Raw genomic sequence first — 25,638 nt, forward strand, 5'->3', positions numbered from 1 at the left:
GGACAATGGTATACTCAACACAGTGACCTCTGGTAAAATGTGTGCAAACTGAACGACCACAAAGGATGACACAATGTTTATTTTTGACATAAGCTATTCAGTGTCAAATCTTTCTGTAGTGAAGCATTTTTTTTTCTCAAGAAATTATTGTTATACTTTCTAAAGATGGATTGTAGTTTTGTACGGGCTTGTCAACCACATGAATTTTTAATTTGCAGCGTCGGATGCCATGTACCAATCATTCACTATATGATTTGTTTGGATAGGGTCGGTTTATTTAAGTTGAAATATCCTCTTTCGGAAATTGACAATCCCACAGTATCGGCTATATTTTTGTTGAATTTCATCACATGTAATACACAATTTCTTTCATTTTCTTTTCTAACTTGGAATCAATCATTTTCATTGGTGTGATTTCTTTACCATTTCAGTTTATCTTTTGCCGTTAATCTTAATTTTCATTCCAAAATTGAGAAATCGTTTTATTAAAATATGTATTCATTCATGTTGGCATATTTGTAATGAGCGAAGTAATGTTTTGGGCAGCAGTGAACGTCACACTAAATTTCCTACCAAATCGTGAAGAAGATAGCTGGTCCTTTTGGCAACTTACCGCACTTATTGTGCTCAATGTTTTTTACATGATAACCAATGATGCGATTCATTTCCAGTGGATTTACTACGACATTCGTGGAGGTGCAAGGGTATGTGAAATGAGCGTATATTCAATTATTCACCAAACAACAAAAATGTGTTCTTTCTATTCAATTTGTTCTAGGTGAAACAAGTGGTGAACACTCTAATAATAAAAAATATATTTTACCTTGTACAAATGTGTCGCTGAGCATAAAAATGGGAATACAGATCTGTTACAGCAACAACCGAACATAAAATATTGTTCCCCAAAAACATTACATGAATTTCCATCTAACGCGAGTGTAACATGAGTTGTATTAGAAACAGTATTAGCTCATGTTACACTTGCGTTGGATAGAACTTCATGTAACGTTTTTAGGGAACAATATTTTATGTTCGGTTGTTGCTGTAACAGATCTGTATTCCCATTTTTATGCTCAGCGACACAAATCATTTATTTGGTCGGAATAAGTATATCCTATTGGTATGGCCTATATTCGTCCCTGCATTGGGTCATAATCATGATGTTGACGATGAATCGTGAGTTCTAAACGGTTTTTTGTTATTTTAAACAAATGTTTAGCTGTGTCTTTTTCTATACAGATTGGATTGGTCGAAATTAATGGGCAGGAGTAAGGGACGATCCAAGAATTTTGGAACATCCATTCTTCATACATATTCGTGTATCTTCTTCGTTTTATCAAGCGTGTATGTTTCTTCTTGTGATTGCATGTGCAATGATGATGCTAGATTATCAACAAAGAAAAACACCCCAAACTCATACAACCGGAAAGTAAAGGAAATGGACCAATCCTAATTCAAGTGACGCTCTATATTTGGTCAAGTGGTACTGATATGATACTTTCGATATATTTGTCAATTGCTCAAATCAACCCATTCACACATTTATACTTATGCATTTATATGTCCTTTAATTTTCTAGGCCGTGAGTTTTGCTTAATATACTCAGATTTGCTCCAATCTCTCTGAAAATTGAAAAATTTGTGTCAATTCAAAAATCGGCATCATGGACCGCTTTATAAACAGTTGAGCTGTCGAAAAAGAACCAAACCACACAAAAACTAACAAAAAATAAGAGCAGTAACAACAGCCAGCAAGCCACTTTTATGGCCGCTGATTATTATTATTGGTGGGTGCGGAAAACAAGCGCTAAAAAAACATATGAACATTTCTTTTGCGGAATAACGTTCCGTTTTCAAAATTTATTTGCTTTGCCTGAGCGGAGCTGTCAAAATTGAATGTGCATACGAGTGGCTGCAACTTTCTCATTGTCGCTGTGACACTTAGTGAAACGTCAAAATAGTGAAATCGAATGGAAAGAGAAACGAGTTGAAAACAGCGGTCACCGTCTCTGAAGCCACTCAGTACAAAGTTTATTTTGATGGGAAAATGCAAAACTAAATATAGAACCACTAATCTAAAGTGCATAACATCCGAAAGCGTAGCAAATTGTTTGAAAAACCACTTCCATCAGCACAGATCACCAGTGAATGATGCTGATAACACGGACAATATTGTTAAATTTAAGGCGAAAGTTTAGCGATTCAGCTGGATTGCTGACGGTAGAATCGTTGTGCAATGAAGATAACCAGATCAAATGTTTGGAAAAGATGACGGCGGCTTCAAAGAATACGACGATAAAACTGCATCCATCGGTCAAACTAGCCTCAGTGTTGATTCCAATAGTAAAATGCGAGAAACCAAATGACGAACCATCACTGTTATACACATTGCGGTCAAACAAATTGCGAAAACACATAAGCCAAGTGTCATTTCCAGGTAGTAACCACAATCAAAGATAAAATCAAAGTTTTCTAATCGCATGCACTTAGTGACAATGCGTTTAATTATTATTTTTCGTTTGAAATATAGGTGGTATCATGGAAGAACACGATGAATCATATATCGATTGTGCCTTGAGGGAAACGGAAGAAGAGATCGGAATCGGACGAGATCGGATAACGGTGTGGGGGTCAACGCATTTGGTGCATTTACGAACTGCACCAGCAATAATGCCGGTGATCGGAGTGATACGAGACTATAACAGCGATTTGTTAAAACTCAACGATCGCGAAGTGGAACGAGTGTTCACGGTGCCACTGTCCGAATTAGCAGCTCAAAAACGACATACACAATTCCGCATGATACCTCGAAATGTCAGTCATATATCTGATCATACCACAACTTCAGGCGCATACAGTCTGCCCGTGTTTACCGTGAACGAGGCCCGTGTCTGGGGCATTACAGCAATAATTACACATCTATTTTTACAATCACTTTTGCCCGCACAGGTGTATGACAAACAAATTCCATTCATAAAAAAATACAAGTAAACCCAACGTGTTCACAATGACGATAAATTGTTTATTAGATAATTGCATACGCAGAAAAAAGTTCAAAAAAAAATTTCGAGCTCAGTCATTAATTACTTACAATGTTTCACAATGAAACGAAACGTTCGTTTTTTTTTAGGAAAGGACGTTTTCTTTCTTCTTGGCAAAATGTATAAAAATACATAACTGTAAATACAAAAACAAAAACTCCAATAAAAACACATCATACAGATCTAAAGCGTCTATGTTTTATTTTCATTTTCCAAAGTTAAAATTAAACAAATTAAACGAAACCAAAATGAAATGACCGAAAAGAATAAGATTTTTGAACTTATTTTGTATATCATTTCAATGAAGAGAAACGAAGAGCAATAAACTCAGAATAAAATCGTTATATTTGTTGTTTTTTTTGTCCTTATAAGCACTTAATTTGTTTGTTTCCATTTTTGGATAATAATTGTTTACAAAGTTTCATTTAGCTGACAAACTAAAGTTGAGCCAACTTAAGAAGAGAGATAAAGAAAATATTTTTTTTATACCACTAATAATATATAGTAAAATTGAATTGCATTTATTCAACGAAGGCATTTGCTGTGATCAATTTATATATTAAACTTTGTTTCTTTCGTTAATTCGATGATAGTTTTTTTTTGTTATTTATGACGGAGATGCTTTTATGTTTATTTTGTTTTTGTCTAGTGTTCGTTTTTTTTGCTTCTTGTTCTTATAAAATTGGCGCTATCACTACGTTTTATAATGTATTTCTATGTATGTTGATTCTCTTAAAAAGAAGAAATCCTTCTAAAATACGCGTAGTAAAAAATTTTTACCGTTAATTCTATATTTACATGTCAAACACTTTTTGAATAATAACATTAGTCTTCGCGATGTTTGCGATATCAAAATTGGTGTCAAAAATTTATCCAGAAAAAAAGTGAATTTTCTAAAAAAAAAAAAAAAGAATAAAAATTTCTAGCGATTTTGAAGCAATATTACATTTGGAAGAGTTTCACGTGTTTTCCATTATTAAACCTAGCCAAAAAAAAAGAAGAAGTTTGACGTTCAAAGAACCTTAAAATTTGATCGACAGTTTGTTATTCCAAAACTTCTGGAATCCAGAAATCTTCTGGATCAGAAGTGATACTAACAAGTTGTTAGTAACAACTGGTGTGTCTCTCTTTCAACCAAAAAGAAAATAAAATCGAATTTTGCATTCATTTTTTTCTCTTCAAACGAACAAAAAAGACATTCATGTTGGTAGGCATTTTTTGTTTGTTTCTGTTTTGTTTAAATCTAAAGTACTTTTTGTTTGCATTTGCATTGTTTTTTTTCTTCATATTTGTACGTATTCTATTCGAATAAGGCGGAGATGTAGATTGGACTTAGACAACATTCGCTTGTTGTTCGCAATTTTATTTTACTCATTCAATTATTTTGATAAATTTTTGTTGTTTCACTCAGTTGCAACTGTTCAGATGTTTTATTTTTCTTTAAATTTCCACTTAATTCTGTATTCGCTACTCTATCATGAAGTATACATAATTATATTGTTTGCATTTAAATAAAAGGCGAAAAAAAACATTTAAGCTATTGCTTGCATTGGCCTCGCATTACATAGTCCATATTAAATGTGAAAATGTTTTTTTTTTTGTGTAAATATGATTTGATATTTTAGTTGATCCATTATTTTGTTGTGTTTTTTTCTCTCTTTATTCTTGAATAAATTTGTTTTATTTCATATAGTTGTTGTATTCTTTGTTGTCGAATTATTGCCGATTGCAATTGCGATTGCGATGGTCTTGGTGTAGCAGCTGTAGAGAGACGCGTGGCGGGCGTTCCTAATCGACAATATCGATCGCTGGAAATTAGAAGAAAAATAACAGCCATTAGTCATTTGCTATAGAAAAAAGAGAAAAGACAATGCTAGTAGTAGCAGACTCACGGATTGACGTTGTAAATGTTGGTGTTTCCAACTCTTCGTGCTTTTTCATTTTCAGCATCTGCATTGGGACAATAAAAAAAGAAAATGTTGCGTTAGTTTTCGCATTTTTATGATGACATAAACCATGTTCCAACAACACATAAAGATGAAGATGAGCGACGCCGACTAATTTGTGCACTTTCTGAATGGGTCAATAGCAAATGAGATTGTATGTGTGATGAACACAAATTACAAAAACTAACAAAAAAAAAATAAGAGCAGTAACAACAGCCAGCAAGCCGCTTTTATGGCCACTGATGATTATTATTGGTGGGTGCGAAAGACAAGCGCTAAAAACACATGAACATATCTAATTTTGAAAAGTGAACTTTTGCGAAACGTAATTATTCTTTTGAAGCTGCAATTTTATTCGAGCGTTACACAGTTAACACATAACATTTGTTTGTTTGTTTGTTTTTTATCGGTACCTTGTGATCACCTTTCGACTTGTGATTTTTCAAACAAGTGGATTTGTTCATTTTTTTTTATTGAGCGACAGAGAGACGAGAGACGAGCGAGTGAAAGACAAAAGGAAACAATCCATTAAAATTCATTGTAAATAAGAAATCGCTCGCAATAATTAATTCATAATTTCAAATGTTACATGATGAATCCGAGGATTCAACGTACCTGCTGAAGTTTATAATGATTTATGATGTCTTGGTCGGCTGGGCACGACTGTGTGAACGCATCCAATTGATACATGTGATACATGTACCGCCACAATGCTGTCAGATGAACCTGTGTGGATAAACCAATGGAATTTCGATTAAATATTGACTCAACGCCAAGTAACGTGCTCAAGTGTGACATTCAATTGAACAAGTCATTTTTTTTTCACATCAAGCACATTCTTCAAGTGGAAATCAATTTCAAATATTTCGAAGAATGCCAATCGATGGAATATTCGAAAATAGCAAAACAAGTTTGTAAATGAATCGATTCATCACTTGGTGAAGTTGTTAAAATGCACTTGACATGCGTTAGTCGCAGTTGAAGGGCAAACTTACGGGAATTTCAAAGTCAACAAAGTATTTTCCGGCCACTCGAATGTGTTGGAGTCGTGGCATGAGCTCACAGTCGAAACAGCACATTGTGTCACCGGTCAAGAAACGTGTGCCTCTTTGTGCCAAATGGTCATTGATCTTTGTTAAATGGCCTAACAATGCATTATTTTTCGTTTCATCTTTCTTCACCAGCATCAACTTTAACTTTGAATATATGTTCTCGATCAATGTGGCAACCTCTTTATCCTATAGACAGACAGAATTGAAGAAAAAACATATAAATAAATGAGATTATCGTTTCAAACCAGCATATCGTTTTGTTGGTTTAATTTTTCTTTACTCTTGTCATTTAAATTCCGCAGTTTTATGGGATTGATATAAACAAGTAGATCGTTTTCGATCGCATATTAAAATCAAAATTGTCGTTGTATTTTTACAAAATTGTGTAGACAAATTATAAAACTTGCGTAAAAAAAATCGCATGAAAAATGTGAAACAAACCGCTATTAAACACAAAAAAATGATTAGTTACCTGTACGAAGAGATTGTAGCCACCTGGAATGCTTTTCATGATGTGTCGTTCGATTTTATCATTTTCCAAGATGGCCAGCCCATTGTCAATCAAAATTGGTGGATGTGTTGCTTCAAAGTTGGTGCGAAAATCTGGCGGCGGTTTTTGCATGTCAACTGTTGTGACCTTTTTTTTTGTTCATGATAATACCCAAAATTAGTGTGAAATCATTGCGTGTGTTATCGTAATTGAAATGTGTAAAATAATGTTCAATGAAAAATGCAAATTGCTTCATTGGTGGCTTACCTTTAAACTGATTGTTTTCAATTCGGCCAACAGATACAAGTCCATGAAATATTCTTGACAGAATAAACATGCTCCTTTTCGTCTACCGTCAATGGTGGATGCCTGTAATGACAAAGTGTTCGATATATTCATGAGTTCATTTCATTTCCCCACATTTCGGGTTTTTGGTATTTAACGAAACAATTGAACCAAATTATATCGTCATTTTGGCTCTGGATATTCGAAGATTATGATTCATAGAGGCGGCTCTATGATGGAGCGACCGGTTTTTGTATTTTCATTGATAAATTGTCTACTTCAATTAACGCTAAATTGTGTTGCTTCACATGTGCGTGCGAGTGAGTCTATTGTATATAGTGTCAGACGTCGGGTTTGGTTCGGTGTCTAAAGCTATTCATATTAATGAATTTATCGGTGTTTGCCAAAGGTGTCGTTAGATTTGTTGAAGGCTATTTGGAAGTCAATAAGCGATTATATAACGACGCTTGTTTCTGTCTCTTTATCACACTTTATGGCCATTTAGTTTTGTATGGTATGACCACATAAGAATCGCATGATAGATATTTCTAGTTACTACACAGGTCATTCATACAATTTCACCATTTAACGAATACCACAAATTCCGTTCAGTTTTTTTTTGTTTTGTTTTTTTTTTTTTCGTTTCATTCCAAAAGAATTCTGGCATTTTTCTTTGATTTGCTTTAAATTTGTTCAAAATTTCTTCATTTTCGTTGCCGTTCGTTGTTTCTGTTGGTGTATTAGTTGTGTTGTGCGCATTCACAAATTGAATTAAATTCGAGTAATTAAAGAAGAAGAAAAGCGAATATAATTGATCGCGTGTTGCATAGTTTTCATGCTTGACCATGCTAAAAAGTACAATTATTACATAGACACAAACTTGTACGATTTATTGCTTTCTCTAGCTGCGTCTCTGTTGTGTACTTGTGCACGTGTGCTGCCGAAATTTGTTTTTCTCTTCTTTTGCGCTTCTCGCTCACTTCATACCTATCTATGTATTTAACTCTAATTTTTTTTTTTTTTTCGTTCGAAGAATCAAAATAAACCTTCTCATCTTTTGTATATTGTTTTTCGTTTTGTTTTGTTTTGCCAATATTTTTTCTACGAATCGCGAGTGTGCGCGCACGTTCGCCCGCACAAATATACATGTGTGGTGATACGTAATTTATCATCATCATATCACCACAGTACCGAAGATTTAGCCCGCCATTACTACTAATCTACTATTACGATATAATAACAATGATTTAACCAACGGTGGTTTTCGTTTGGAAAAAGTAGAAATCTCCACGCGAAAAAGCGCGTATTGCTTTTGCACGCTTGCAAAAAAACCGCGAGCTGTATATATATATATATTAAATGCAAAACAAAGCGCATCTCATCGCCTAGCTTCGAATGCGTTATTTTGTAATTGGAATCGAAAGTTGAATTTTTGCAAACAAATAAAACCAAATCCAACCGAAAACCATTGGCCTTCCAAGCACTCATGTGGAGCGCATATTTTAAGCATCGCACCAAATTTCTAGCGCGAATTATGCCACGAGGATTATCTACGTACACACCTCAGAGAAAAAAAACGCACACACAATTCGAATTGAGCATAAAAAAGATTGAACAATGAAACGAAATGAATGAATAGAAAAGAGAATTCGATTAAATTGAGAAAAAGGCGGTCAGAGCTGAGTGTGCTCTAAAATTTAACGGGAACAAATTGACCTTTGAATGAAGTGAATCATGACAAAAGAACGCATACTATTGATAACGACGCGGTGTTGGTCAATTGCCATTACTTTGCTGTTCATTGTGCAAACACTCGAGTGTAATTAGATTAGCAGCACTCAACCTTCATGTAATGCCATCGATTTTACACACTCAATAGCGCGCCGACGGGATGATAGTGCAAAAAAAAAGCTTTTCTCTTCAGCGTCTGTACGTTTCGATTCAAAGTGTTCACAAGTGAAACTTCAAGGGAAAATTGGGTGAAAATTCAATGTTAACTCAAATCTCATCGTTTGCTTATTTTCTTCTTTTTTTCATCAATTCAATCAAAACGGTTCGAAGGTACAATGAAAAGAAACAGAAAATAATTAGCAAAATTGCCCCTCATTGAAAACTGTAGATTCCGGAACGGATCGAAAATTGAAGATGTAATTAGCATAATTATATTTCCCATGCGATTTCTGTTTATTCGACTAGAAGTAGATTCCAAGTTCTTCTATAACAATCTATCAAGTGGATTTTCTCGGTAGGAAAAAAAAAGAATTTGCTGAATTGATCACGTATTCGATGAGCCTGTATCAGATCATTTGGAAACGCAATCCGTTCGAAAGATTTGCAATCTAGCTGTCGAATCAGTGCAGTTCGTTCTTTTCATTGAAACATCTCAATTATCTTCCAATATTCATTTATGCAAGTGAATTAACGCCGAAAGGTTGATTTTTCTCGCACTCTCACACAACAATGGAAAATACCTTGTCAATGACGCAATTGGCATGCCATCGAAAAAAAGTTATGTACATTTGTACGCTGCTTAGTACACAAGTACATATCTTTTTATCACTTTGGCCAATCTTTTATCACATCGCTAAGCAAATAATTTTAAATCAACTCGGTATATTTGAATTTCCGGAGTTGTTCAAAGCGCTTCTCTTTTGAAGTTTGGCTTCAAGTGTGTATCCAATGAATTTCCGTTAAAATCACCGGATTTTTGTGCTTGTGCGTGGCTTGATTACATTATCAAATATGATCATGAAACATTTTGCGCGCAACGGGCAACCGTGAGAAATGTGCTTTTCGAATCGCCACTTTCAAAGCGTTAAGTACTTGGTTGCACAAATTTGTTCTGACCCGGTGAAAACGTAACGCTATTCGACTTTTGAATAAACAGCGATAACGTTTTTGCCGCGTATTCTATTTTTCCTGCTATTTTAGTTGAGTTTGCCGTTTTTTTTTTGCTGCCATTTAAGGAAGCAAAAATGTGCCTTTTTAACTCAACCGCATTTTTTTTCAGTTATTCTTCATGCTTCATTCACAATAAGAAAAAAAAAATGATTGTGTGTTCTAATTTAAAATGAATTTTTTTCCCTTCATAAATCGACTCCGATGCATAACGAAGTACGGTTTTGACAATCATATTTCACAATGCCCCCATCTGTAATTACGCCTACTTTAGACGAGTGATGAGCATTTTGGAGATGAGTGGAAAACAAAAAAAAATATTGCTGGCACACGCTCGCACACAACGTAATTACATCAGATGCGACTTATAGAAAGAAAGCATCTCGGCATTTGTCGTTGTTGTTGTTGTTGTTGTGTTCGGTGTGGCTCAAGTATTTCCACTTATAATTTGTTTCGTATTATACACTCTTCTTTCTGCGTCATGAATTATCAAATTATAGACTAATCGCATATTATTTTGTGGTGAATATTGTGAATGTCGAAATAGAAAATTCACTGAACTAAATAGAAGCACTTCGTAAGCAGTTTGACGAAATGAGAGAGGCAAGGAAAAACTGGCTGTGTGGTGACAGTGTACAACATTCAAATATACCGTGTGTATCGTTTGGCTGAATGAATTCGCGTTAATCACATGATCTTGTCATGGGTTTGAAATCGTGCGTTCTTCTTTAGTCTGCACACACCATAGTACACTCGACGGTCGAAATTTAGATTACGTGTCGAACGTTTTAATTCTTCGGTCTTGCTCAACAGAAAGAAATAGCCGATCTTAGGAAGATAAACAACAAGGTGATTAATTTCTGCGGTGAGTTGTTGTCGAGTCGCTATTTTGTTGCTGTTATTTGTTTGCCCTTTCGACAAGCGTCACCATGTTTTTTTTTTGCGCAAACTCACTCAATTCTATTTCAAATATTCCGATTTTATATTCCAAATGCCGTCCATTCAGATTTCTTCTTCAGATAGACAAGCTGAAGTGATGTGCATAGAAAGGTGTGCGGTAGATACAATTTCGTGGGCTTTGCAACACTTTCTTTTCAATTAAAAGTGGCCCTGATTTGGCACACGTATGGCGGCCAAACCACATCACAGCCAAAATACAAATCGACAATGCGATTTCGCTGTGTTTTTTTCTTCTGCTTTATTTTGCTGGCAAAAGTTTTTAGTGGTGCTTGAAATTGAGATTCACCATACAATTTGATTGTTTTCATTCTACGGTACGTGACGTTGCATCGAAACAATCGACTGATGGAACGAAACAGCACCGAAAACTTCTCTCGGTCAAAACTTTGGAGCAAAAAAAAAAGTGAGAGCATACTACTCTGATGAATACAAAAGCGGTGCTGTTTCGTTGTTGTTGCGCTGCAATTACCGATTTTCTTTACTTGGTATGCGCTTCACATCGTTTTTCTTTCATTTGTTCAACTATACATTTTCTTTTCTTTCTGTGTTTTGTTTTTCTCGTTGTTGTTGCTGCTGCTTGCAACGCGAAAAACATTCGCCTTGTATTTCACGTGTCTTTGCGTCTATATGTCGATCGGTGGCGATGGTGGAATTTGTGAGTGTGAGTGTGACTTTGATTCATAAGACATTATTTTCGATGCAGAAAGAAAGAGAAAAAAAACGAGAAAACAAAAACCTCAAGCAATTGCAGTGTTTAGTGCGCTCGGTCTTATGGTTGAAATATGTCTCCTGCGTTTCACTCTCTATTTTAGTTAATCACTCTTTGTGTTTTGCCACCGCTTTGCACGTGCGTGTTTTATGCTGTTATGCTATGCTATGCTCTACAAAAATAACATCAGCAACAAAAGTAACAAGCAGCAGCAGCAGTAGCAGCAGCTACAGAAACTAAGAATCAAGTTTATCCAATACATAACTTGCAAATACATTTTTCAACTGTGTTCGCCTGTGCTTCGGTGCTAATAAAAACGATTTTAAATCGAAAGTTAGCATTTTCAAACAATTTACCGAATACCGTTAAACGCCGTTGCTATCGTGAGATTCTCAAACTAGCAGCAGCTTGCTTGTTGTTTTCGTCTTCTACGGCGTCGATTTTCGTTTGCCAATTGTCTATTGTGTGTAATTTTTTTCGTTGTTGCATTCGTTTTTTTTTTCTGTTGTTGTTGTTGCCAGAGACGCCACTGCCTTATACGTAAAATCGGTGAAAAGAGATCGAATATTCAGAAAACGTAAACAAGTACTTGAGATCCCAGGTTTGATCGCTTACTTTTTTTTTATCGTTATCAACAAGTTTTTAACAAAAGTGCAACAACAACAAGCAAAACATGCGAGGTCTTCTAACTTCAATTTGTTGCTAGCGCAAAAATGATGTCATTTTGATTCCGTTGTGTCGGAATTTTGACGAAAAAATTCTTTTTTAATCCATGATTTCATTTTAAGCTGTCATTTAATATCTTTCGATGCAGGGAGCGAAAAAAATGAATCGAACTGCTTTCGAATAAGAAACGATTTAATTGATTGAGCAGCCAAAGTTCAGCAAATTAATTCATCATTCACAAAACAGTCATTAATCTTTGGTCTTGAATCGAAAAAAATAAATACATTATTTTTATGTTCATTCTCTCTTTCTTTATTTCTCATACACACACACACACACATGCAGATCAGTGTCAAGCGCAAGCTTTAATGATTAATTCCCATTTAAATGCCACTCTGTGTGTGTTGTGACTGTCTATATTTGGATTTATCGATAATTTCTGATTATCATTTTCATCTAAAACAAATGTTCTCCTTCCATTTATGCTGAGTTGGTGGCAAGCTGATAGGCCCAAATATGGTAATGTCTCCCATAAATATAGTGAATTGTGGACCGTATTGGAGTCATTCGGTGTGCCACATCTGTATGTGCATTTGTCCCAGAGACCTCAAAATGTATTCAAGACACAGAATATGAAATTGAAAACACACAAATACCAGACATACTGTGATTCGAACCACAGCAAAACGTTTTACAGACACTTAATTTAACGACATTCCGGACAGTGTGAAATTGACTTTGAATTGACGCATCGAAAATATGTGACGAAAGAAGTGAACCGAGAATGAGTTATTTATTTGTTTCGTTTTGTATTTGTCGGTTTTTGTTGTTATCTTTTTTCGTTGAGAATATTCCGAGACTGAAGAATCAAAAACATATAGTCGAAAAAAGAAAAAAAACTAAAGACAACGTTGCCAAATTGATATATTGCATGGTGACTCAACTTAGATTAACTGAATGAGATTTTTTTTTCTGGGTTTGTGTATGCTGAAGGTAATGCTGAGAAAAGTGGAATTCATTGTCATGTTACGGCATCAGTTTTTTTTTTTCAAATCCTTTTACTTCTTTCCGCCGAAAATGATTGAAAACAATAAACACAAACACACATTTTACAATGATCGTTTTGTTTGTCTCCCTGACGCAATCGCGGTGTTGATAGTAAAATTCTTCAATCGTGTGAGATCGTGTACGGTTCGTTTGAGATCATCATGCGTTTTGTATGACAAAACACTGCAAATATTTGCGCTTGAGTCAAATGATATACACAGCTACTTAAGAGAGACTGGTTCGTAGATAAAATAAAAGGCAAAGGCAAACCAAAATCAAAGATATGCTTGGATGTGTTATGGAATGATAAAATATACAGTGGAACTGAATTTAGCTACGGAATGTCAATCGAGATAAAATATAATCTTAAATCACCGCATGGAATGGTCTTAGCCAATTCGTGCGATTCGAATGTGCAAAACGCTAGAAAATATTGCAAACACCCACCAACTTGTTGCCGGAATGTAAACAAACAATCATGGTGTGTCGTTAAAAAAAATCGATCTGCCTGAGCAACAGCTCGGCGAGCCGATTTTATTGGACGCGACAAATCCACAACGAAATGATGAATATATGTTGACATTTTTTCCAACTCTTTTTTTCTCTCACTCTATCACATCGAATTGTCGTCATTGCACACACAGAGAGGGAATAAAAGAAGAAAACCAACAAACACGTACGAACGGACGAGAGAGAAAAAAGAATTTTAACCGTGCTGACTGAATATGGCCGCAATATTTATTTGTATATTCGCTCATTTTATAGTCTGACATCTGCACGGTGTGTGTCGAAGTGAAGACTTGAAAATGCATTGCTCAGCGAAAAAAAAGAAGCAGAACTGTTGTGTGTGCAATTAACATTTCGGGGAATTCGTTGGCTTTTTCTTCGGTTAAATTTAATGATTGCTATAAAAATGGCAATCGCTGGTTTCAATTCAACTAATAAAATAAATTTTGAAATATCAACTACAATTTGGAAAAAAAATTTGTTTGTGTATATATTTTTTTTGTTGAAAAAAAGGTTAATACGTAGCAATCAATGAATTTAATATTGGCGAATGAGAAGTGCGACGCGCGCGTTAACACATTCGATATTACGTCATCGCGCGAAAATTCTATATTTAAAGCAGAATGGAACGGGCGGCAAAAGCAACAGCGGTCACAGTAGAACAAAAAAGTATTGAGTGCTGCTTGTGTGAATATCTCGTCATATCGAATATTTTCGAATGAAAAATCGCCGTAGAAAAATTTTGTGTGTACGATTTGAATGTGAGAGAAACGTGCCTAATACAGAAAATAAATACAATTCATTTACGAAGCGAGAATTGACTGGACAATCGGCTTCTTATTTCGTATTTTTTTTTCTTGTATGGCTCCACGCTGGACGAGATATATTTATGTATATATACCGACTGCAACATCGCAAACAAACTAAAAATTCAAACCGAAACCACCACAAGGCCACTGTTTCTAAATGCAATAATAATCGGTGGTGAAATGTCACTCATACATACACATCAATCAGAACATTATAAGACACCAATCTGAGCGAGTGGATTTTTATTCAGAATCTTTGTTGAACCAACGAACGCAAACGCAAAAAAATGAGAACAAAGTCATTAAAAAGATGAAGAAAGAAAAGAGCCATTCTTACCTTGATAATCAGTTCGATTTCGGGCACATCACCATTGGTAGTGCCATTCGTTTGATTGTTATCCTCAGACATTGTACGTTAAGCGTTGAATCGTTTGAGAAACGGTTAATTTTTTGTTGTCTTTTTTTTCTCCTCTCGTTGTCGTTTACACACTCACGAAACAACAGCAACAACAGAAAAAAAAAATCTATAACGATATATCTAGCACAAGTAATGGTCTCACTTGAACGCACACTTGTAGATAATAACAACAACCGATATTTTATGTATATGCTACTGTCGTTGATACAAATTCAATCGCACAAGATACGGATGCGTCTTTTGTTACTATTCTCTCTCTCTCTCTCTCTTTCTCGCTGTGTCTTTCTGTGCTGTTGCTGAGTTTTTTTTTCTTTCTGTTCTTCTTCTCGCCTTACAAGAATTCTTTTCAATAGAACAAGTAAATTGAGTCGAACGTTTCTTGACACTTGAGCAATTAGATCATAGAATGCACACCAAGCGATTGACACCCAGTATTAAGAATAACACTAAATCTATTTCTCGTCGCGTAGAAACAATTTGTGTCCGCTGCTTAAATGAGCACCAAAGAAGAAAGAATTCCTGTTTTTTCCTTCTTTAGTTTATTATTTTATTTTTTTTGCTTCTTCTGCTTTAGTTTGAGTTTGCTTTTCAGTTTTCTATTTTTCTTCTTGTTGCAGCCAAGCGCACCAAGAAATTGATATTTTCGTTGTAGTTGGAAAGCAAAATAAAAAAAGAGAAATATATATGATGGAACTGGTTTCAATGACCGCGTTGATTATGCGTGTATATAAAGCAATCCGTTCACGATGACGATCAAATAAAGACTAACCGCCAGCCATTTTGCTTGCGATTCATTGTTTGCGTTGTTTTGCCTGTTGCGCGTGTAGTTGTGCAAATGTTTGTGAAAAGAAGAAGAGATGACGTTGGGCAATTGAAACCGACCGCTTTCATAGAATACTGAAACTACTGGACGGTTTTCTTCGGTTTCTCTTTCTCTCTCCCTCTTTTTTTCTCGTTGCTTTGCTTCGTTGAGAAATATGAAACGCATGGAATATGCGATACGACTCTCGTCGTGAATTTTGACGTTTTTTTTTCTCCATCTCATTCGCACGCCGTTCACACACTTTGTATCGCATAGTTTTACGTAGATTTACTCAAACGCCGAATTGTTGATGATATAAATCAAACGACACGAAGGCATTTGTTTAGTTTTCCATCAATACATCCATCCTTTTTGGTTTGTATGCACTTGTGCTCTTTTGTTTGTTTCTCGTCTTGCGAAGCAGCAGCCGTTGGCAAAATCAAGTGTTCGACCTCTTGAACGGTTCGACTGATACAATACGATGGTACATTATCGTCGGGAAGTGACGATGAAATGAAGCAATGGATGAAGGGACTCCCAATGTCTCAAATCCCCTTCCATGTACTGTGTATACGTTCAAACATTGGATACGAAGTCACAGAACCAAATTTTTTTTTAATTATAAAAGGCACACAAGAAGCTCTATCGGACGATGATGATTCTACGATAGATTTTGATCTGCGGACAATTGATATGTCATTGCGCAACGATGTCATTTTACCAAGTGATTAACGGGAGCTGTATAAACGCCAGCTAGAGTTGAAAAATGACGCCAAACTGCCTTGAATTTAGATAGTGATTCAGCGGGAGCTGGGAACCAACCAGAAGAAGTTAACAAACGACACAAAACTGTCTGAATTTAGTTGACTCTGGCTGCGGTTTATTTTATTTCAATATTTCAATTGTACACAGAGTAAAATTTATGCATATTTGTATAGAAATAATAAAAAATGATTAGTCCATGGCTGATGTAAAACGCTGGATTTACTTGCGGCGCACTTGCGACCAACCATCATCGGCTGATTCTGAAATGAAACAAATGACGCCAATTAGTTTGAATGGATTGAAATGCGGTAAAAATATTGATCGGCATAATCATAGGATGAAATATTGATTTTGAAAAGACTTTTCGTCAAATTTGGTTGAAATCTTTTCAAGTTACCTTTAACTGGAGATTTTTCGCGGCGTTTGTTTTCTTCTTTGACTGGTTCATTACGTGGTGCTTGTTCAGTGCGTGGTGCTTGTTCATTGCGGCGCCAACTGCTGCCTTCCTGTGATGCAGCAGATGGTCGATCGCTGCGACGAATTTCTAAGAAAATTTAAACAAAATTAAAAACTGGAGTAAGTACTGGACTGAAAATTTAAAAAAGAAATCATCATGAAAACACTACCTCGGTCGCCTCCTCTGTTTGAGTCATTACCACCACCACGTCTCCAGTCATTACCACGGTCACCACCACGGTCACCTCCACGTCGATCGTCACGCCTATCAATACAGAATCAATGCCATTAATTCATTTATACCTTACATTTTATTGTGTTAAAAATATGATTTTCGTTATCGGAAAATGTAAGTCTATCATTTTTTTTTTAAGTTTTATTTTTTTACCTGTTGTCGTTACGATCACCACCTCGCCGGTCTCCTCGATTATCATCACGGCGGTCACGACGAATTTCTCCACCCCGGTTATCTCTGTTGTCATCTCCACGTCGGATTTCTCTATCTCCACCTCGGTTATCTCTGTTATCATCTCCACGTCGGATTTCTCTGTCTACGCCGCGGTTTTCTCTGTTGTCATCTCGACGCCATTTCGATTCACGGTCTGGTTTCGCTTCGGCTTCTGGTACTTTCCGCCAATCGCCACGCTCTTGAGCTGGTTCATCAGTAGCAGTAGCTGCAGCAGCTGCAGCAGTTGGAGGAGCAGCTCGTGAGCCTTTAAAAAGTGAAAAAGAAAATGGAATTAAAATTAAGACGTTGTTCATAATGACCTGAAGCTGTTGATTATTTTTCAATTTTTCGTGCAATTCACAAAAAGCCATAACAATGAAAATATAGAACAGTTCTTACCTGGTGGTCGGTATTTTTCTCCAGCTGGTTTGTCTGCGGTGGCGGCGGCGGCGGCTGGTACATTTCGCCACGACGATTGGTTTTCTTTTTCCTTTTGTTCTTGTGACCTACGTTCGGCCAATTTGCGTTCATTTTCTTCGTCCTTGGCGCGTTGGATTTGAGCCGATCGTTCAAGTTCGGCTTCTCTTTCCTTTTGGCGACGTTCGCGTTCCACGCGTTCGGCTTCCTCCTTGACACGACGCTCTTCATCCTCGCGCCGTTTCTTCTCAGCTGCAATTTCATCAAGATATTTCTGTTTACGTTCTTCGTATCGCTCAATGACACGTTCGGCCAAACGTTTTTTGCGCTCTTCTTCAAGCAATTTCTCGAATGATGCTGCCTTTTCTTCAAAGTTCTCGTTACGTTCTTTGCGCAAACGGTCCAAGAATGAATCGCGATCTGGGTACATGCGTGACAATCTTTGTTGTTCCTTCAATGCAATTTCGCGTTCCGCTATAGCATTTTCAATGCGTTGTTTTTCTTGTTGTTCCCAGAATTCTTTGTCGTTGACTTGTTTGTCTTCCAAATACTTTTCAATCAATGAAATTTCCTCTTGACGCTTAGCCCGTTCATAGTAGTCGACCTTCTTTTCTTGTGACTTCAATTTCGATTGTAATTCTTTGCGTTCCTTTTGCAATTCTTCCGATTCACGTTTGGCAATTTGTTCGGCGTCCAATTTCTTAAGTTCATCTTCATCCAATTTCTTGAGCACCTTTTGACCGTGCGTGGTTTGTTTGATTTGTTGCACTTTCTCTTGCAAGCTCTTCTCCTTAATCTGTTGAATTTCGTCAGCTTGCCGTTTACGTGCACGTTCCTCAAGCTCAAGTTCCAAGCGTTTCTGTTCGGCCATCTTAAGGCGACGCTGTTCTTCCTCTTGCCGATGGATTTCCTCCGCTTCGCGTTCATTGTTCTTGCGTTCGATCGATTCTTTCAAGTCTTCGATCATCTTTTGACGTTGCAAAATGCGTTGATGCTCCTTATTCTTGGTAGCATGGTAGCTTTCGACGATTTGTGCCCGAAGACGGTCACGATCGGCCTTCTTACGGTTTGGATTAATGGTATTGATGGCGCGATGCAATACAATTGACATGTTCACCAATTGCGAGCGGATTTGTTCCGATGGCATCGATTGCAACATTGGACCATCTGGACGATCTTCGCGTTGGCTTTCCGACAATTCGGTGCCGAAGTGAATGCAATTCTCTTGATGATCGATGCGAATTTGCATGTCATTGTGTCGCACACAGTCAACCAAAATGCGTTCCAAACTAAATTTGTCGGTGAATTTGGCGAGAGACAAAATGCGTGCAAACTCAATCGACTGGTAGACCTGAGAGATTTCACGAATCAAACGGACAATTGTCACATCGTGCAATGAACGAACGTATTGTTGCAATGGGTGCTTTTCGTCGGCAACAATCACATCGGTGATGGTTTTGACACGTGAGCACAAATTCAATGGGTCAAAATCAATCTCAAGCCATTGGTACAAATTGCGATATTGTTCACCGGCCAATTGAACCACATTGAAGCGGATCATATCTTTAAGCAATGAAGCACGACTTGGTGGATTTGAAAGTCCCAACAAAACGGCCAAACGTTGTGCCTTCTCCAATGGGCTCTTGTCGGTTTCAATGAACCGATCGAATTCGGGATGAGCCGATGGCAATGGTACGGCCAATGTGGCGATCAACACATGACTTGCCATACGCTGAAGCTCTTCTTGGGTGATGTTCTTCTTCATTTCACGCGTCAATTGGAAGAGTTTCAAAAGGGCGGCAGCATGGAACAAATGATTGCCGGCTTTCCAGAAGACCATTGCCAATTTTTGGTAGTAGTTGGCCATGGTTTTTGCAACCGGTTGCTTCTTTGCCAAATTCATCAAACCATGAATGTCTTCAATGGCTTTGTAGGCTTCCTGCCACAATTCCATTTGGATGGCGCTATCCAATTGGTTTAATCTGATTTCGACGGAAAAAGGGATTTTTTTTTTCAATCAGCAAAAAAGTCAAAGAATGCAACAAAATTAAAGGCAAAAAAGTGAAAAAAAAATAATAATAATGGTTAACTCACCTCGTATCCAAGTTAAGTTGTTGTGTTTCTGGTTTCGAGATGCTAACGCCAGTAGCTTGATTGGTTGATTTGCAAATATCTTCCAAATGCTTGCGCAATTTTTCGCATAATTTACGGAATTCCATTTTACGGTTATATTTCAAGCAGAAACCGAAGGCCATTCGGGCGATGTCGTGGTACAATGCCTCGCAATGAGCATTGACACGCAACAATTCCAAACATTGGCAGTATGATTCCCACAAGAATTTCACCCATGGCAATAGAATAGTACGATCCGAACGATCTTGAGCGTCTTCACCGCACACGGCACTCATTAAAATACTTTCCGGTGTGGCCAAATTGTCCAAATCATCGATATCGATAACGGCCTGTGACGATTGCTGTTGAGCGGCTTCAGTGCGCTCTTCGGCCATTTTCAAGTAGCCACGGATCACATTTTCCAATGAGCCAACATTCACCAATTGGAACATGTTACGGTATTGGAACAAACCCTCCTTGGCGATGTGCGATTTCTTCAATTCAACGCAAAGATCCAAATATTTAAACATAATTGGCTCAATCACCGATTCCGAATAGCTGTACGTGAATTTTTTGTTTCGGAACACCTCTTGGAGAGTGTCCAAGGCTCTTGATTTTTTGCCGACATCGATAAATTCTGAGGAAAGTAACCGAAAAAAAAACAACAAACGTTAATATTTACGCATTCAACAATATTTCAATTTTGTTGTGTGTGTGTGACAACATCTATTTTTAAAGTGCGTTCAACAAACAATTCATATGCGACTTTGCGTTGCATCTGTCGCCGCGACCTTTTCATCATACGAATACGTGATTCATATATACGTACAGAATAGTATGCACATAAATGACAGCGTTGATAAAAAAAATTGATTCGCAAAAAACAAATTTCCACATTTTTCCTCGAATTTCATCGAAAGTTTCACAGAATATTCAATTAACATCCATTCAAAATGATGCATTTGCTGAAAATGTGCCGCAACATTTTTCACATGCTTTTGGGTTATGATGAAAAGTAGCCAACGTGGTTGCGGTGTTTAGAGAGAGAGGTGCGGCAACCATTTTGAACCATTTAAAACACAGCATTTTATTCAACTTTTAATTAATTTCCACCGGATTTTACTTACCATTTGCTCTTTTCAGAGCGTTCTCCGGGCGATTCATATAACGTGACATTTTGATAATTGATTAAAACACTTTTTATTCCAGGTTTATTCACCGAAATGCACTTTTTTCAAAAGAAGAAATATTGCCGTACGGTGACGAGCAAATATTTTATCGTCTTGTTAAAATACTAAATGTGTGACAGCGGTGCGCGAGATTGGCATGAATCGTGTGTATGTATCGCATGAAGTTGCAGCGTTTTGCAGACAGAGAAATCAATGTCAAAAATTATGAAATGCATTGGAAATTGGAATTAAGTGTGATAAGTCAATAAAAAGAAGACGATTCTGTTTGTGATATTTAGAAGAAGCAAAAAAAAATTGAAGAAAAATTCAGAAAAGTCCAAATAACACTAAAGAAGTAAAAAAAAAATATCGGAAAAAAGTCACAATGATTGAGAGTGTATTTGATATATTGCACTACGAAGTGGTAAAATATTCATTGGGCGATGAAAAAACACCACAGCAAAATAACAACACAAACTTGTCGACAATCGAGTACATTGGATTTTCAACGGGATATCGACTGACGGAGCGTCTGACTCGTGAATGGCCTCGGTTCCGTTTCAAAGACGATTTGGAAACAATGAAATTCATTTGCACCGATTTCTGGACTTCCATCTACAAGAAGCAAATCGATAACCTTCGCACGAATCACAAGGGTGTTTACGTGTTACAAGACAATGCATTCCGATTCTTAGTCAATATTTCGAATAGTTCGCAGTACCTGGAAGAGGCACCCAAGTTTGTTGCATACACATGCGGCCTGGTTCGTGGTAGCTTAGCCAATTTGGGAATCAACAGTACGGTGACGGCCGAAGTACAGAATATGCCATCGTGCAAATTCCACATTCAAGTCAATCCATCCAGTGCATAATCACCATTCTGATGATCCATCTATGATATTCAATATGATATTAAGTTTCATTTCGAAATAGAATTAAAACTCCAACTATATATTCTAACAAAAATAAATACAAAACAGAAAAAAAAATTCCAAAGTTTATTGGTTATCATTGAAATTTTGGTAAACAATGCGTTCCCTATGTTCCTATATATCTAACTGGCTCTCCCCAAGAAAAATTGAACCATCGTCTTCTGGTCTACATTTCAATATTCATCACATTGCATTTTGTGTGGACTTTTTCTTTTGCTTTGAAAAAAGAACTTCAAGATGACACAGCGTTTTGTGTGTGTGTGTATGGTATCAAAACAGTTTATATAGATAGAACAAAGTTTAGTTGCCATAAAACATGAGGTAAAGTATCTCTTACGAAAGAAAGAAAAAATCATTTTGTTTACTTTTTCTTTTCTTCAACAACATTTTCTTTTCATCTAGTGTCTTGTGGTTTTTTTTGTGCTTGCAAATAACATTTCATCTCCAATGTTCAATCGTTATCATTCATACAAAAAAGGGGGAGTTTCATTGAAAACACGACAGCTTACTATTTATAGAAAATATATAAAACAAGTTTCAAAAAAGAATTATTGTATGTGTGTGTGTTTTTTTTTTTTGCTCCACTAAATAAATAATCTGACGGCGTCGGAAATTCGGACTAACACAACATGTTCAATGGGCTGTGGATGTGAGGTGTGAACATTTAGGCCTCCTGCAATTGACGGAAAAAAGAAAGAGAAAGATAAGTGGTGTATATAAGTGGTCGGTCGATGTAATCTTTGTGCTTATGATTATCACGTTTGAAGTTGCTACACATGTATCATATGCGAACTTTGTACCAAAATCGACGCGCGTTACATTTGGATTATGTAAGAAGCATTACTGACGCATCAAGTGTCCGTCAAAAATGAATCTCTGCACCCAATTTGGTACAAACGGAGCGTGAATAATTCAAACGACCGTAAAAAAATAGGTCAAAACACGAATTTCGCGCAAAAAACACCTACCTTCTGCTCTTTCTTGGCGAGTGCTAACAAACGATAGTGTTCGTTGACACGTGTACGAATTTTCTCTGGTATGACAAGTAATGTGGTGACTGTGTTTCCGACAAACAGAATGAAGAACAGTACACTCAGAACGACCACTTGCCACGGTGCGTCCGGATGATAGCTCAATTTTAATAGAGCATACGAGTTGTAGGCTTGGAAAAAATAGCCAGCAAACAGGAATGGTAAGAGGAAACTCAATCCGCGCCACATCCACGAGTGAAATCCCTCAATTGTGATGTCCATATCATGGCGTTCACCCAGCGCCTTGAGCCGATACAATACACCTTTTTGGTAACGGAATTGTAGAAATTGCACCATCGAAATGTATGCATTGAAATACATGAATTGATGACGAAACAATTGCCATGGTTCACCCTGTGGCCAAATCAGCAACACGCCAGCACATGCCGTCGATATAAAATGATGTGTACGCCACCAGCCCTTAATTCGTGAACCGTTCACCTTCAATATGGACTCACGTATGGTCAACGTACAATAATACCAAACTAGCAAAAATATAAACGCTAATTCAAGTATTCTGAAAAGAAAAAACAGAGAAAACACACATGAATCGATAATGTATATATTTGATCGCCGCTAGGCAACGTAAATCAATCAACTCATTTCGATTATTTAAAACTGATAATTACCGGCTATTGTATGATAAATTAAGGATTGCCATGAACAACCCGATTCCATTCAAAATCAATTTGAATTTCTCATAATCGTCCTTATACTGATATTTACTCTTTCGATTCAGTATCGACACGTTCACATTGCCCAGTATTATCTGAAAACGATTCAACAGAAAATAGATAAATAGTACACGAGCGCGCGCGCGCGCGACAGAGCAACAACACACAATTAAAAACGTAAAAAATAGCCGTAAATTCATTGATGTTGTTGTTGTTGTTGTTGTCATTAAACAAATTTCATTTTAAATGCATAAACACGTACGTTCAAATACGTTCCGTTCTTTTGTGGAAGTGTTTGGTCAATGTCGTATAGTTGAGCTTTTCGTTTTATTATGTTTTTCTCAAGGTCAGCCACTTGATCTTTTTCGTCTGATGTAGTCACATTGCTGCTCACATATCTGACGCAATTTCCGAAAATGATATGAATTTTTATCGAATCAAACAAAATGCAGAAATTTCTTGAAATTTCCAACGAGCGAAAAAAAACAACAAACGACTCACTTTTTAAGATTGCCGCTAATTTGACTAATGCGATATCTCTGATGCGAAATGTCCTTCATACATTTTTGTTGTAATTTTTCGAGTTTCTCCAGTAGCTCGGTGTATTCATTGCTTGTATCCTATTGTAACGGAGCATAAATATTAAAATAGAAATTTAATTCTATTTCCAACGCTGGCTAAAAAATTGAATTGCTCATCGAAATTCTATAGCAATTTCGATTTCACTTACCTCTAAAGCGGCAAATTCATTGGACAATTCGTCCCACTCCGTTTGTATAGACTCTAAGCTCATTGTTTTATTTATTGGGATTTTATGCAATTATTTCACAATTAATTTTCTACTTTGTTTCTATTTATTATTGACTGATCAATTGTTTCGATTCGGTTTTGGATTCGTTGTACATGTTCGCCTCAATTTGGCACAATAATAATTTGTTTTTTTTTGTGTAAAATAACCTCGTGATTGGCTTTTCTTCCTCTACTCGTCCATAATTTTATTTCACTGTAATCTAAGAAATGAAAACGATGAAAAAACAAAACGCAATTAAATTGATATCGCTGCGGCAAAATTAACAAAACAGCTGATTTTATGCCACATAATCGCAACCACTTTCATTTATCACACATTCAAAATTCAAAAGATAAATCTTTCTGATTTGTTTTCCATTTTTGCGCTACTCAACCAAAACGAAATACTGACACTCACTTTGATTACAATTCGGTATTATACGTCAACGCGTTCAATAGCGTGTGGTTTGATGTGATGTTTCAAAAGTCGAAAAAACGCACAACAACAATCGATAATGAAATTCTCACTTCCCAATTCTAATTGTAGAGATGACGAACGCAACGTAACCGATTTGATTAAGGTGCCGTAAATCAGGGAGACTGATTTTGTCAGTCAACAGTGTGTGAATCAATTCTCGTTCTTTTTTTTTCTTTCGTTTGTTCGTTGTTTCTCCGTGCTAACGTCAATTTAAAAAGTCATCAATAGGCTTTCGCTTATATGACATACACAGAGCAGGTGTTCATATGGAATGCATGAACGTCCAAATTGGCCGTGTTTGGTGGCGCCATCCAACGACCGAAATCACCATGAATGAACAAATGGAACGAATTTGAACGTTGAGGACCTGTTGAATGTGTACGAATAAATTATGATCGGAATTAAAATCATTTTTGATTATTCATTTTATTTCTTTTTACTGGCGTGTGAACTTTGAATAAATTCTTATTTAAAGATAAGAGAGTTATTGAAAACGTATCAAGTAAAAAATTGCTATTGAGAATATGTTGTCACGCCTAGACCATAGTACTTGAAAGTTTTCCCCGTTTTTCCAGATGCTTAAATGAGTTACCATTAAATTTTCTCAATAAAGTTGAAGAATTGTCCTTTGAAAGAGCTAAGGAGTCTTTCATTTGAGAAATTCATGAAGCATTTCTCGAGTTGTTGAAATGCAAAAGGCAGTATACTGGCTAGTAATCTATAAAATCGATCAAGTTTC

At 36.5% G+C, this 25,638-nt stretch overlaps 5 protein-coding genes across 8 annotated transcripts; 2 read left to right on the forward strand and 3 right to left on the reverse strand.

Annotated features, from left to right (window-relative positions):
• Positions 1-1,024: 1,024 nt before the first annotated feature.
• On the forward strand, positions 1,025-3,228 carry LOC129566334 (mitochondrial coenzyme A diphosphatase NUDT8). The gene is made up of 4 exons (XM_055442175.1): positions 1,025-1,176; positions 1,240-1,483; positions 1,580-2,436; positions 2,530-3,228. The coding sequence occupies exons 3-4, from the start codon at positions 2,148-2,150 to the stop codon at positions 2,988-2,990; spliced, it is 750 nt and encodes a 249-aa protein (XP_055298150.1). The 5' UTR covers positions 1,025-1,176; positions 1,240-1,483; positions 1,580-2,147; the 3' UTR covers positions 2,991-3,228.
• LOC129566333 (chloride intracellular channel exc-4) lies at positions 3,219-15,636 on the reverse strand. Of its 2 annotated transcripts, XM_055442173.1 has the most exons (8): positions 14,747-15,600; positions 6,796-6,897; positions 6,511-6,675; positions 5,982-6,224; positions 5,602-5,712; positions 5,400-5,417; positions 4,933-4,990; positions 3,219-4,848 (listed from the first exon to the last, which is right to left on the reverse strand). In XM_055442173.1, exons 1-8 carry the CDS (start codon positions 14,816-14,818, stop codon positions 4,829-4,831), a joined length of 789 nt encoding a protein of 262 aa, XP_055298148.1. In that variant the 5' UTR covers positions 14,819-15,600; the 3' UTR covers positions 3,219-4,828. The 2 variants fall into 2 exon arrangements, with proteins under 2 accessions (XP_055298148.1, XP_055298149.1); XM_055442174.1 differs by lacking the exon at positions 5,400-5,417 and having other exon boundaries at positions 14,747-15,636.
• An 851-nt stretch (positions 15,637-16,487) lies between these two features.
• LOC129566331 (eukaryotic translation initiation factor 3 subunit A) lies at positions 16,488-21,194 on the reverse strand. 2 transcript variants are annotated; one of them, XM_055442169.1, is made up of 8 exons: positions 20,955-21,194; positions 19,810-20,464; positions 17,698-19,697; positions 17,336-17,563; positions 17,239-17,293; positions 17,021-17,115; positions 16,792-16,938; positions 16,488-16,654 (listed from the first exon to the last, which is right to left on the reverse strand). In XM_055442169.1, exons 1-8 carry the CDS (start codon positions 21,001-21,003, stop codon positions 16,614-16,616), a joined length of 3,270 nt encoding a protein of 1,089 aa, XP_055298144.1. In that variant the 5' UTR covers positions 21,004-21,194; the 3' UTR covers positions 16,488-16,613. The 2 variants fall into 2 exon arrangements, with proteins under 2 accessions (XP_055298144.1, XP_055298143.1); XM_055442168.1 differs by having other exon boundaries at positions 17,239-17,563.
• A 10-nt stretch (positions 21,195-21,204) lies between these two features.
• Positions 21,205-21,991, forward strand: LOC129566335 (trafficking protein particle complex subunit 6b). Its single transcript, XM_055442176.1, has one exon. It carries the CDS (start codon positions 21,382-21,384, stop codon positions 21,865-21,867), a length of 486 nt encoding a protein of 161 aa, XP_055298151.1. The 5' UTR covers positions 21,205-21,381; the 3' UTR covers positions 21,868-21,991.
• On the reverse strand, positions 21,948-25,148 carry LOC129566332 (transmembrane protein 120 homolog). 2 transcript variants are annotated; one of them, XM_055442170.1, is made up of 7 exons: positions 24,840-25,148; positions 24,363-24,642; positions 24,134-24,252; positions 23,895-24,030; positions 23,588-23,727; positions 22,896-23,475; positions 21,948-22,600 (listed from the first exon to the last, which is right to left on the reverse strand). In XM_055442170.1, the coding sequence occupies exons 2-7, from the start codon at positions 24,423-24,425 to the stop codon at positions 22,592-22,594; spliced, it is 1,047 nt and encodes a 348-aa protein (XP_055298145.1). In that variant the 5' UTR covers positions 24,426-24,642; positions 24,840-25,148; the 3' UTR covers positions 21,948-22,591. The 2 variants fall into 2 exon arrangements, with proteins under 2 accessions (XP_055298145.1, XP_055298147.1); XM_055442172.1 differs by having other exon boundaries at positions 24,363-25,148.
• Between the last annotated feature and the right edge of the window lie 490 nt (positions 25,149-25,638).

Source organism: Sitodiplosis mosellana, unplaced genomic scaffold, assembly GCF_009176505.1.
Source record: "Sitodiplosis mosellana isolate CC-2019 unplaced genomic scaffold, AAFC_SMos_1.0 Smas_scaffold_3, whole genome shotgun sequence".
NCBI lineage: Eukaryota > Metazoa > Arthropoda > Insecta > Diptera > Cecidomyiidae > Sitodiplosis > Sitodiplosis mosellana.

What these genes read in the sequence shown, in the direction of transcription:
- LOC129566333 (XM_055442173.1), bottom strand. Translation starts at nt 14,818, where the DNA reads ATGTCTGAGGATAACAATCAAACGAATGGCACTACCAATGGTGATGTG. An exon ending in TTGTTGACTTTGAAATTCCC is followed by an intron (nt 5,713 to 5,981) that starts GTAAGTTTGCCC and finishes TTATCCACACAG; the next exon opens with GTTCATCTGACAGCATTGTG. An exon ending in AACATTTACAACGTCAATCC is followed by an intron (nt 4,849 to 4,932) that starts GTGAGTCTGCTA and finishes TCTAATTTCCAG; the next exon opens with CGATCGATATTGTCGATTAG.
- LOC129566331 (XM_055442168.1), bottom strand. Translation starts at nt 21,003, where the DNA reads ATGTCACGTTATATGAATCGCCCGGAGAACGCTCTGAAAAGAGCAAAT. An exon ending in CAACTTAACTTGGATACGAG is followed by an intron (nt 19,698 to 19,809) that starts GTGAGTTAACCA and finishes CGTCGAAATCAG; the next exon opens with ATTAAACCAATTGGATAGCG. An exon ending in AGAAAAATACCGACCACCAG is followed by an intron (nt 17,564 to 17,697) that starts GTAAGAACTGTT and finishes CACTTTTTAAAG; the next exon opens with GCTCACGAGCTGCTCCTCCA.
- LOC129566332 (XM_055442170.1), bottom strand. Translation starts at nt 24,425, where the DNA reads ATGAGCTTAGAGTCTATACAAACGGAGTGGGACGAATTGTCCAATGAA. An exon ending in ATGAATTTGCCGCTTTAGAG is followed by an intron (nt 24,253 to 24,362) that starts GTAAGTGAAATC and finishes CCGTTACAATAG; the next exon opens with GATACAAGCAATGAATACAC. An exon ending in ATTAGCGGCAATCTTAAAAA is followed by an intron (nt 24,031 to 24,133) that starts GTGAGTCGTTTG and finishes AAATTGCGTCAG; the next exon opens with ATATGTGAGCAGCAATGTGA.
- LOC129566334 (XM_055442175.1), top strand. Translation starts at nt 2,148, where the DNA reads ATGATGCTGATAACACGGACAATATTGTTAAATTTAAGGCGAAAGTTT. An exon ending in AAGCCAAGTGTCATTTCCAG is followed by an intron (nt 2,437 to 2,529) that starts GTAGTAACCACA and finishes TTTGAAATATAG; the next exon opens with GTGGTATCATGGAAGAACAC.
- LOC129566335 (XM_055442176.1), top strand. Translation starts at nt 21,382, where the DNA reads ATGATTGAGAGTGTATTTGATATATTGCACTACGAAGTGGTAAAATAT.